This window comes from Canis lupus, chromosome 19 (assembly GCF_003254725.2).
Source record: "Canis lupus dingo isolate Sandy chromosome 19, ASM325472v2, whole genome shotgun sequence".
NCBI lineage: Eukaryota > Metazoa > Chordata > Mammalia > Carnivora > Canidae > Canis > Canis lupus.
This window is the reverse complement of record NC_064261.1, coordinates 43551697-43564371: the sequence shown is the minus strand read 5'-3', so window position 1 is coordinate 43564371 and position 12675 is coordinate 43551697. Positions and strand designations below refer to the sequence as shown.

General features: G+C 36.6%; 1 protein-coding gene across 1 annotated transcript in view; it reads left to right on the top strand.

The window, feature by feature from the left end:
- LRP1B (LDL receptor related protein 1B) overlaps positions 1 to 12675 on the top strand; it is a 1837374-nt gene that overhangs the window by 1763389 nt on the left and 61310 nt on the right. Inside the window, exon 84 of the mRNA XM_049097407.1 lies at positions 5610 to 5771. Within this exon, the coding sequence (XP_048953364.1) occupies positions 5610 to 5771 (162 nt within the window). The remainder of the gene's footprint in view (positions 1 to 5609; positions 5772 to 12675) is intronic.

Below are 12675 nucleotides of genomic sequence, written 5' to 3'. Positions count from 1 at the left end.
TTGTTTATTATAGTGCCTACTACATTTTAAATGTTTAATAAATATTAAAAACTCTGTCAAATTCCTTAGACATATTACTTTATTTAATCCTTATCACTCTATTATGTCTAACATTGTGTTATTTTTCAGATGTGAGCTTGAGTGGCTAAGTAAGAACACTAAAATCCAAGAATCTAGGATATTCAAAAGTCAGTGCTCTAAGACATTACTTATTATCACTGAAAATCAGCAATAGTCTGTCCATATCAGAGAAATCACTGGCTATGACTATATAGCTAAAAGTAACATATAATCAAATAGGTCCATTTATCTAAAAACTATAATAATATCATATAAATTTAACGTTCATTTAACAAGGACTAATGATAATTTTTTATGCTATCCATGTAGTTACCTATCTATATAATAGAAAAGTTTCCATTTTTATTATATATTTTAAAACATTATTTGAACTGGTCTATATGGATAGGGTATGGGCATATTATTTTCAAAAGAATATGGAAAAACTGTGTATTGGGATTCCATATGCAGTTTTTTAATAAAAGCATATGACTCAGTTGTTTAAGTAATAACCTAGGTTAATAATCTGTTTAATAATAATACTAATAGTAATTATAATACCAATACGACTATTACTTTTTTTTTTTAATACGACTACTACTACTACTAATACTACCAATTAAGTACATGCTATGTGGCAGACGTTGTATGATGTGTTTTACCAGCACATAGTAGGCATCACTGGCACCATTTTACAGAATGAGATGCAAAATGAGATCTAGTGAGGAAAGTTTTGCAAAGCCACACAATTAATAAATATCTAACAATATTTGATTCCCAGATCTAATGCCAAAAAACAAACAATTTTATTTGTGCCAAATTTATTTAGTTCTTGTTAAATATTCTTATGAACTATTTCAGAATTAATCATTTTTACTGAGACTAGTTTAGGTATGTAAGAGCCACGTAAGACCAGTGAAATTTCAAGAACTCTGTGAGAATCCAAGACATTTCCATTTTTCTCTCTCTCTCTCTTTTTTTAAGATTTTATTTATTTGAGAGAGAGAGTAAATGAATGAGAACACAAACCAGGGGAGGGGTAGAGAGAGAGAGAGGGAGGAGACTCCCCACTGAGCAGGAAGCCCAGTGCGAGACTTGATCCTTGGGGATCATGACCTGAGCCGAAAGCAGTCTCTTAACCTACTGAGCCAAGCAGGCACCCATTTCTGTTTTCCTTATGAGCAATACAATCTTTAGTTGTGTCAATGAATATTCCTTAATATCGACTATAGATGATTAGCACTTTTAATTATATTTTTGCCATATTTGACATTAGCTACTATTAGTTATCTAGTTAAATCTCAGTAGTTTATTATTTACTTACCTTGTTGCATGAAAATTTGCTGGCACATTTAGAAGATGTATGCAACAAGTTTCCATTTATCTACTAATGGACGCAGATATATTAATAATAAATTAATCAAGAAAATAAACTAAGCTCCATTTGTTGTACACAGCTAGTAAGGCACTTTGCTAACATATAGTGTCGAACTTGAGTATGGAGCAGACCCAGCACTGGGAGAAATCATTAGTCTACAGAAATCACATATGCTACCAGGACAATATTTATGAGAAGAATTTTCTCTCTTGTGGGTCATGGGGAAGTTGATGAGCCTAGGACAAAGAGAGAATGGTCTGTCAGTTATGAAGGACAATGAGTCCAGAGTCAGAAGACTGAGACTGTAGTATTCAGATAGAGAGATAATTTTTGGAGCCATCAAACTGTATTATATCACCAAAAAGAAGTTTAGAAGAATATATTTTAAGAGAAAGAAAAAAAGCATAAAAGCAATTGAAAAGGACAATCAGAAAAAGATACGGAAATCAGTAATGGTAATGTCTTAGAAACCGAGAGAGAATTTTCAAGAGGAGATGCGAAATAAAATGTGTGATAAAAAATAAGAAGTTTCGAGAATAAAATGTGTAAAATTATGGAGAACATCTGAGGAGGATGATTGAAAAGAAATCAGTGGATTTAGAGATTAAGAGATCAGAGATAAATATATAGTAAAGAAAACACACATTAACTTCTCCATCCCTAAACCTGTTTTACCACTAGGGAATCAGAAGTGCTTGATGTGAACAATACATACATATTGAGGGATCTGTCCTCTCTTCTGAAATAACAAAGAAGTAACAGATTAAGATACCTTTTTTTATATATTAAAAAAAATTAAAACTGTAAACCCAGTGAAGGATTGGAATGTGACTTTATGATGGAAGATTTTGTTTGGTAGAATTGGAAGCTATGAGTATAGACTCTTTAAAAAAAAAAAAAAAAGCTCAAGTATGTATCAAAAGTTGAAGGTATACAAGTAAATGGACTTGATAAAAATACTAGGTGTGCTTTATTGTTTGTGTTTCTCATGTGGAGTTTCTGTGTGTGTGTGTTTTCTTTTTAAAGTGTAGGATTAAATATGTTGAGAAAGTAAAGAGAAAGAAAGACCCATCCTTCAAAGTTAAAGATGTTGGAGTCTGAGAGTAAGGTTGATGGAGAATTTCTGCTTTATCCCATCGCTGCCATGCGAGCTCAAATTTAATTTTATCTTAAATAAATAACAAACATTAAATGTGTAATTTAAGACAGTTTTCCAAATGATTTTCTTAGAATGTTACAGTGTCTTTTTTAGGACGCAGTTACAAAGTCATAAATGGCAAAGCTCAATTGTCAAACAACAGTAATAATAATAAACAATTGGAGCCAAAGTATCATTGAGTGCTATGTGCCTCGTACCTTTAGAAATGCTTTGCACCTATCATCTCATTTACTTTACTTTTCATTTCATTTACTATGATTCTCCCTAACAACCCCATATTATTATCTCCATGTTTTGCGCAAGGAAAAAGAAGCAGAGAAGTGATGCCCATGGCCTCACAACCAGTAATTGGTACAGATAGTCTATAACCAGGCAGTCTGACAACTCACACTTTTCAGGTTTGAATGCTATAAAAACTAGACTGAGTAGAGGCAACAAACTGATCCTCTCCCTCCTCCCTCAGGTTAATTGATGCTCTTTTTGATTATACCACTCTTGTAAGCTGTCAACTCCCAAGCTCCCTGGATGCTTCACTGCTATAAATCTATACCTTAGTCTTCGTAACACTATTGTTGCCTTTTCAAATGCCAAAATTAAATTGAGCTACCTAAAAAATCTTTATAAATAAATCCAATGCAACTTGTTAGGGCGCACCCAGAGAGAGTCGTGAAAATATTAGATGGAAGCCCATTATAAAACTCTGTGACAGATGGTTCATCTCCCATCAGCAAACAAAAGATCTACTGTATCAACACACAGTTTCAAGTTGGTAATGTTCCCCTGAATATGAAGATTTCTACTTGTCAGAGAGAAATCCTCCTTTTAAAGGAAGAAAAAGAGCCTTTTGAAAATAATTCAGCCAGGATCTAAATGATGTGAGGCAGATGCTGGATGTGGAAGTGGGGGACAACCTGGTCACTCTGCCCTAGTTTCAAAACAGCTACAGATGAGATGAAAGCATGGTGTCATTCCCTCAGTGACTGGGACAGAATGAATTTCAAGGGCCTTCGTGGGTTGCATTTGTTTCTTTCAAAATTCTCTCATTTTAATGTTTTTCACTCTTAATTTAAAGAAACCTAGAAAATAATGGAGAAAAACATAAATCCACGGTGCTGAAGTCCTACCACCATATGGCACTTTTTATGATTAGCCTAATGCATTTTGATTTCTCCTGTATTTTCTGTTCTGTTTGTTTTACATTTAGCTCATGTTAATTTGTGTCCCTGTTTAAATGTTCTATTTCTCTGTAAGGCAGTCACTGGTTCTTGTTGATGAAGAGGAACTACTTCTTTTGTTCAGGGCTTTCATTTACCTTAGTAACTGTGTTCCAACAATTTGCCGTCCTCTTCATCTTCTACCACTATTCATTCCCTTGTTTGTGCCTTTGTCTTTCACCCATTATTGTTCCCATGAAGATATTTTGTCTATATGTAAGGAACAACTAGAAAATTCGCTACCATTATAAGAAAAATATTTAGCTAAAAGTTTTAAAGCCATTTTCTGGGAATGGAAAACACGATGTTACTCAGCTTTTAATGTACATAAAATTTACCTTGTTTCCCAACCTACTAATAGGCATTTATCGGCCACCAAACTAATAACATTTATGCATACGTTTTAAAGCAATGCTACTCACCATTAAAAATGTATGTAACTTTCTTCACTGAGAAGCAAAAGCTTCAAGCATGTTTAAGGGTGTGGAGAGCTTTCGATGCAAAATAAATAAATAAATTATGGAAACTCAATTTATTTATTCTCTTGGAAAGGCAGGTGGCTTTCATTTGGAGGCATTTTATTCACTTATGAGTGCTTTTCAAAAAAATGTAGAACCTATGACAATAGAGAAAACTTATGTCATTTTCACATTTCAAGTCTTAAGACTTCTACTCATACATTTTTATGACCAGTCTAATTATACCTCATGTCTACAAAGGTGAGAGAGGCGATGGCTGGATATTCTCTGATGCTAGTCAACTGGGTGACACTTCCGAGTCCTAGTTAATTCAGATCTATGATTAAATTTATTTTTTATTCTTTTTCATGTGATTTCTTTGCATTTGTACAACCTCCAAACTTCGCTATTCCCCATTACAAATGATAGCTATTATTTCGTTTTGTTTTCCTGAGTCTCTCCTACAGAGCTGGTTCGGTACTCCATTTTCTACCCAGGCCTTGACATTCCAGGCTGTTAGAGAGACTCATTCTTGATCTAACAGTTAACTGTGTTATGTTCCAAGCACCCTAAAGGATTGCTCACCTTTACTTGTGATATTAGTTTCCACAGAGCAAATAAAGAAAAATATCCATAGATGATCCATTAGATCTGCTCTCATGTGCTGTTAACATTAGACTTTAAATCATCTTACTAGACTACAAGGGACAGTCCTTTCCCATGAATAAAAAAACACAAGATGAAATAAAATAGGACTTATTAAGTGCTTATACACTAAATGCGGTGTATAAATTTACATCGATTAAAATAACTAATTGCATAAATATTATAGATGGTATGCCCATTTTAAAATTATTAAAATATATATATATATAAGTCTAAGCTCATGCTTTAGCAGTGGTGGTCCGTGATGATTCGACACTGAGAGATAGGATTATGATTGTCTCTATTTTATACTCTAATGGCTGATACAATCTACGTTACTATATGAGTAGAATAAAATGATTGGAAAAAGCAAAATGGACATGAAGAGAGAAGTACAAAGAATAACGTGAGCACTTCAGAGCATAACACACCTGTATAAATGTGTAATTATTCGTAAAATGAGCTCTGGTTATTTTACCTGATGTGAACCTGAGTTAATCTTCTAACCTAGGCTTCACTGGAATGTGGGAAAATGCAGACGCATAGAGGTCAGGCTCCTGCCTACAGTCACAGAGGAAGTATGGACCCACTTTGACCAGCATCTTGGCTTCCTGTCTCTTGTCTAGTGAGGATTCTGTGAAGATAAACCATTCTAGCCAAATAACTTCGTTTTGTTACCTTTTCTTTTCCAATAGGGAGACCCACCTGCAGCTGTGCCCTGGGGTTCACTGGACCAAACTGTGGTAAGACAGTCTGTGAGGAGTTTTGTCAAAATGGAGGCACCTGCAGCGTGACTGCCGGGAACCAGCCCTCCTGCCACTGCCAGGCCGAACACACTGGAGACAGGTGTCAGTACTGTAAGTGACAGCAACTCCCACCAGACAGTCCGAGGGCATGCGTTGAGGTTGACGTTAAGTAGTTTTCTTATCTCCATGTTCCATCCCTTGTCTCAATTTCAGCAGCCCCTGATTTTTCAGGGTCCCTCCCTCTGTCACTCTAACTCCAACAGTATTTTATACTGTTCCTCATCCTTCTCATTTTAAAGATTCTATGTTTCTTCCTCCCCTAACTTATAATCCATCACTGTAATCATGACTTAGTATATACCCACAATTCCCTTGTTCCTTCTTCCCTTCTATTGCACTTTCCTAGAAAACTGTAATCATGGTTAACTCCAATTGTCCACCTGTTCTGAACCAGTGCCCCATGGCTGGATGCAACTGAAGAAAAGCACATGCTCATGCCGACCGGCCTCACTTGAGATTTTATCACTAATTCCAAATGGGCACTTACTGTGGCTTCTACTGTATTTTGCTAATCTACTGACTCTCCTAAGTATCTATGTCATATCTTCTGTTTTCTTCCCAAACCTTGAATACCTGCTCCCCAGATTTATCCTGAGCTCAAGAACTTGCTTTCTGTTTCATTGATCAAACAGAAGCTAACTAAAGAGAACTGCCACAAGCTCCCACCATCACATCTCTCGAACTACTTTATCTTCTACCCATAGATTGCCTCCTTATGACCAGGAGGAACCCCATGCTACCCCAAATGCTATACTGTCCACTCATACATCGATCCCTCTTAGCTACTCATGGACACATCTCTTACAACTGTTCCCATATTTCTCCTTTATCAATATTTTCCTCTCTCCCTAGTTCTATCTCGAACAACCTCACCTTGTGCCCACACTCCTTCGACCCACAACTTCATTTCCTGACTTACTATTTTTCTTTTACCAGGTAGCATTACTCTAAAGAGTTGTCACATGCTACAGTTTCCTCTTTATTTTTCTTTTGACCTCACCTCTGTCAGGTTTTTATCTTCACTATTTTGCTTAAATATCTTTCATCAGAATCAAGTTAATTTATTTTATTGTCGTCCATGTTCTCATATCCAGTTACCAATTCTTATTTTATCCCACAGTCAGCCGTAAATCACTCCCTCCTTAAAATATTTTCAATTGTTCAATTGTTTCAATTGTTCTTACCACTTTCTTGTTTCCCTTCCCATTTTAGCGGTTCTTTTCGTCATTTTTTGCCGGTTCCTCCTCTTCTCCCTGACCTTTAAACATTGGAGTGGCTCATGACTGTACTTGAATTTCTTTTTTTTTCTCAAAACACTCACTCCATGAGCCTGTAATTTCTATACAAATTGGAACATTAGAATAAACAGTTTTTATAAAGTTTTGTAAGATACAGTTTCCCCAAACATCATCTCCAAAGATTCTGATTCTCTGAGACTGCCATACAGTTTAGTTTTCCACATGTTTCAGATGTGTGACTGAAATTGAAACCTACTGCCTAGATGATTTCAACTAACTGCATGACTTTTAGATCATCCAAATACAGATGATTCTGAATCTATATTTCTAGGCGAACGTCTCTCCTGAATTCCAGATTTTGATACTTATGTGTATATTTGACAGTTTGAGTTGGCTTTCAATTATTAACCTGATTTTCTTACTCAAAATTGCTTCTACCATAGTTTTCCCTGTGTCTATAAAAGGAAACACCCATCACTCAGGTCCAAGTATCATGAATTTATTATTTTTTTGATCTAACTAACTTCATTTTTTAAAAGATTTTTTATATCTATTTTTTTATTTTAATTCCAGTATAGCTACAGACAGTGTTATAGTAGTTTCAGGTGTACAATCCAGCAATTCAACAATGCCGTACAACACCCAGTGCTCATCACAAGTGTACTCCTTGATCCCTATCACCTAATTGGATTCATTCTTGACTGCTTTCTTTCTTTTACACGAACTTCTTTCTCATTTTTTTCCCATTAAAACAGGCCCAGAATCTGAACACTTCTCACCAGCTCCATCCCCACTACCTTCATTGAACGAAGCTTCCAGCTTTGCTAACCTGGATTATTACTGATTGATCTCCATTCTTTCTCTCTGCACCTCTATACCTACCTCAAAAGAATAGCCACAGCTGTATGTTGTATTCATAATAAAAAGAATTATTTTCTGTCTCAACCATATGTAATGAGATCTTTCTATACCCAGACACTCCTGTGGTCATTTCTTCTTCTTTTTTTTTTTTTTGCATTAATTCTATTAGTCCATTTAATCCCACTAATGAACTAGGTGTTGCTTTTATTCTCATTTTACAGGGGAGGCTATTGACGAGGCACAAGAGCCTCCTGAAGGTCACAGTAAATGGGGAGCCAGCATTCTGTCTGGGTAACCCAACTCCAGACCATACCTCCTAAAATCTACTCAACATTCTGGCCCCCAGGTGGTTTGATATCATTGAGGCCCTTACAAAGAGTAGCCTGGGTCTCTGCTCACTGCAGGAGACACATGGAACAGCATCAAATCAAACAGTCTGCACTGACTTAATTTGAGAATAAAGAACAATATTAAATATTTTCCTTCTGTTATAGCAGGCGGCCATTTCTGCTGCAGCGGAGACAAATCTGGTTTCAGATTGTTGTTTCTTTTGTAAGTGTATATTCTGCTTATGCAGGCCAGCATCTTGACATCCTTAGATGCCACTACCCTCAGCCAATGCTCTTTTCACACCGCTTTCCTAGCTTTATCTCTTAAATATGTGTTATAGGCCAGCAGAGCTTATCTAGCAAACACAATCTGGTCATATACAGGTGTCACACCTTGCTTACACACCTTGCTTACGTCCTCGTGGCTCTCCCCTCCCCACTCTTCTCCCAACATAGCAGGATATTTCAGCACAACTTCCACCTACCAACTCATGGACTTTTTCTTTTTGGCTCCAATATTCTCACAACCCTGAAAGACTTCCAAGCATCAGGGACAACACCAACTACTACCTTGCATAATGTAGACCCTCATTACAATCCAGACCACTTTTGCAGCCTCTCCCTTATTCTAGTAAAACCACAGTTATCATGCTTCTCCACATGTCAATTCCCATGGCATTGCAACTTTCTCCTGTTATTCCCTTCCTCTGGAATGCATTTTCTTTGGATTCTTTCTCACCTTCCTCTCTCCGTGCCAAGTCCTATCTGTCTCTGCCCAGTTTAAAGGATGATTCCTTTTTGAAGTTGTTTACATCTGCCCTCAGTTTGAATGAATCTCTTTCTCTTTTGAACTTTCAAGTCACTACTTCTTTACCTCTGTCTGTTTCTATTCACTTTTGCTTGGTATTATTAATTGTGTGCATTCCACCTATTTGTCTGAGATGACCTCTTTGAGATTACATCCAACATTGGCATTTGTTGAATAAATAAATAATCATAGATAAATAAATGAAAGCAGTTTAGAGACAAGTTAATAAAAGAACAATCAACTTAAAGTACAAGAGCTAGATTTAATCAGAGTACAACCATCTGGTATTTTTCTGTGCAGCTCTTCTCTGTTCCCAATTGGTCCATCATCATAGAACGTTGATCTTTTTTTTTTTTTTTTAACTTTAAAAAAAATTAAGTTGAAGCATCACCATTTTTTATTCTTTTTGATCTAAGTTGAAAAAATACTATGTGGCCATCATTATAGCAATTGGGTTTCTTAAAAAGAATAAATTCAGTTCGCATATATTTTAATTGGCAACTTAATAGAATCACAGTCTGAGGTAGCCTGATGCATTATAAAAGGCTGCATTATCATTTTATTATCACTATTAGCAGTCATAGCACTTCCCACCTTTTACTGCAAAGCACTTATTAAAATTAACCAATTAATCCTTAGACAGAGGTTAAATAACTTGCTCAAGGTCCCGACGTAGTAATATTACAGTCAGAATTGGACCCCAAGAGTTGTTGATCAAGATGTCAACAAACATTCCTGCAGTATGGTGATGCTGTGCTTTGGCAGCAATATAAGTCTGTGGACAGTGTCATTAAAATGATAAATCCAACAGCTGACAAAAGCATAATAAATTTAGGATCTATTATATGTGAGTCGGCAAGGTTCAGAGGACCTGGTGTTCTGTCAAAATTGTATCTTGCATATACAAAATCTTTTCTCCATAAATGAAGGAATGACATAATGGTTCATTACGGTGCCTAATTAAAGGTCCATTAGTGGGAGGTAAAACATCAGTTCTTAGTTGTGCTGAGTAAAAACATTTCATGATTCTAATGGCAATATAAAATCTTGAGGTCCAAATGCAAATTAATTTTAACAGAAGCACCCAGGGAGAAGAGACAGAGATAAATAATGGCAAAGTAAAATTGGGTATTCTTTAAGCAAGTTGTTTAAGAACAAACTATAGCTCCATTTTGTGCAGATCTGGAGCAAGGATTTCTAATATAAATAAAAGAAAAGAGTGAGCATGTATTTTGCATTAAATCTGGGTGTTGGGATCCCTGGGTGGCGCAGCGATTTGGTGCCTACCTTTGGCCCAGGGCGCGATCCTGGAGTCCCGGGATCGAATCCCACATCGGGCTCCCGGTGCATGGAGCCTGCTTCTCCCTCTGCCTGTGTCTATGCCTCTCTCTCTCTCTCTCTCTCATGACTATCATAAATAAATAAAAATTAAAAAAATAAAAATAAAAAAATAAAATAAATCTGGGTGTTAAATATGGGGTCAATAATATCTGAGGTTTTTAGTAGTTAATAGTAATAACATTAGAGCAAAAGGGCCAGGGAGGACCACCTCAATCTGTGCCTAAAAGCCTGGTATTAAAATCAAATAGCAATCTGTTTGTCTTCTCCTTGATATTTTTAAAGTTCTTGGGCAGCCCGGGTGGCTCAGTGGTTTAGTGCCTTCTTCGGTCCAGAGCGTGATCCTGGAGTCTTGGGATCGAGTCCCGTATCAGCCTCCCTGCATGGAGCCTGCTTCTCCCTCTGCCTATGCCTCTGCCTCTCTCTCTGTGTCGCTCATGAATAAATAAATAAGATCTTAAAAAATAAAAAAACATAAAGTTCTCTAGTAATCTGCTTGGAGAACCATTATAATTTCAATTAGAACTTAGTTTATTAGAAATACACCTGAATGGTTTATTCCCACTGGCTGCAATAAATACAGACATTAAGTAATATCTCAAGTTTATGACATTAGGAGTACCTGACAGTAGCCCAGACATTTTATCTATTGTAACTGGTATTAGAACCATAGTCTATCAAGTAATTATAAAAGTTATGAATATAAAAAAAAAATAAAAAAAAAAATAAAAAAAAATAAAAAAAAAATAAAATAAAATAAAAAAAAAGTTATGAATATAGATATATGTCTACCATATTTGAAGACATGGTGGGATCATTTTTACCATTTGCTTACTAGAGCAATTTTGTTTCATTAGTCAATTTGTCAATAAACATATTTGGGATTTACAAGGGCCTGTCACTATTAGGCACTGAGAAAGCAGCAATATCAGAGATATTTCCCACCCTCAAAGGGTTTACAATCTAATGTGATTCTGGAAAAGATACAAAATATATCATAAGACAATTAATGAAATACAGTGGTTTGCAGAACCCAGGAAAGAACACAGAATTTAGTGGATAGGAACGATTTCTTGAAGGAAGTGACATGTAAGCTGAGACCAGAAAAAAGAAGCAGCTAACCAGATGAAGAGAAGCAGTGAGTGGAACAGAACTTGCAAAAGCCTAGAAGGAAAAAAAAAAAAAAAAAAGCCTAGAAGGGAAAGCCTTTTGAAGTTGATCTTTTCTGTTTCCATTTGATTTTCCCAGGGGAAGGTTGGCAAGGGAAATAACAAGTCACTAAAAATGTATAATGTCTTGGTCACAGAGAAATATGCTGTTAAACATTATTTATCTGAACATATAATGTTTTACCAAATACACAACCCTGTGAAGTATTATTTGTCCAATTTTACAATTGCCATAGTGAGATTAAGCCATTCTCGCTAATCTGTTCTACTAGAGAAAATAGGAGCTGCATTTTATAGCCTCGTGGGTCTGACTCCAAGAGCAGCTTCTCCTGGTGTATTTTCCTGTCATTTGATATCTTGCCCATTTTGCTGCATCTTTTTAGGCTCACCATGGGAACACTCAAAGCTTCAAGACATGCACTGGTTCAACCTGATGGTTGCCAGTTTCGACTCCACTGAAAAGAGGTTTTAGTAAGAATTTTAATCTTGGGATCCCTGGGTGGCGCAGCGGTTTAGTGCCTGCCTTTGGCCCGGGGCATGATCCTGGAGTCCCGGGTTCGAATCCCACGTCGGGCTCCCGGTGCATGGAGCCTGCTTCTCCCTCTGCCTGTGTCTCTGCCTCTCCCTCTCTGTGTGACTATCATAAATTAAAAAAAAAAAAAAAAAAAGAATTTTAATCTTGACTTAATTAAGCCTATGTTAGGCCCAAGCAGAAGAGACTAAAGAGTTTTAATAATGACCAGGAAAATAGAATAAAATGTTTTCAGTGGTCCCCATTAGTGTGAAGGACAATTAGAACTGAGCCTAGAACCCTAAGAAGGATCATGAGTTAAAAAGTGAAATTATTAGGGCAGCCCGGGTGGTTCAGCAGTTTAGCACCTGCCTTCAGCCCAGGCCATGATCCTGGAGACCCGGGATCGAGTCCCACCTCGGGCTCCCTGCGTGGAGCCTGTTTCTCCCTCTGCCTGTGTCTCTGCCTCTGTGTGTGTGTGTGTGTGTGTGTGTGTTCTCATGAATAAATAAATAAAATATTTTTCTAAAAGAAAAGTGAAATTATCAGAACTAGCTATTTCCTAAGTATGCAAGTATTCAAGATTCTTAGAGCATTCACACCTAGAGTGACAGAGTAATTTGGAGCGCTGGCCACCGAGAGTCCTCTAATCTTTTTCTCTACATGAGAAGACTAGTATTACTTTTATTCAGGCTTTTTGC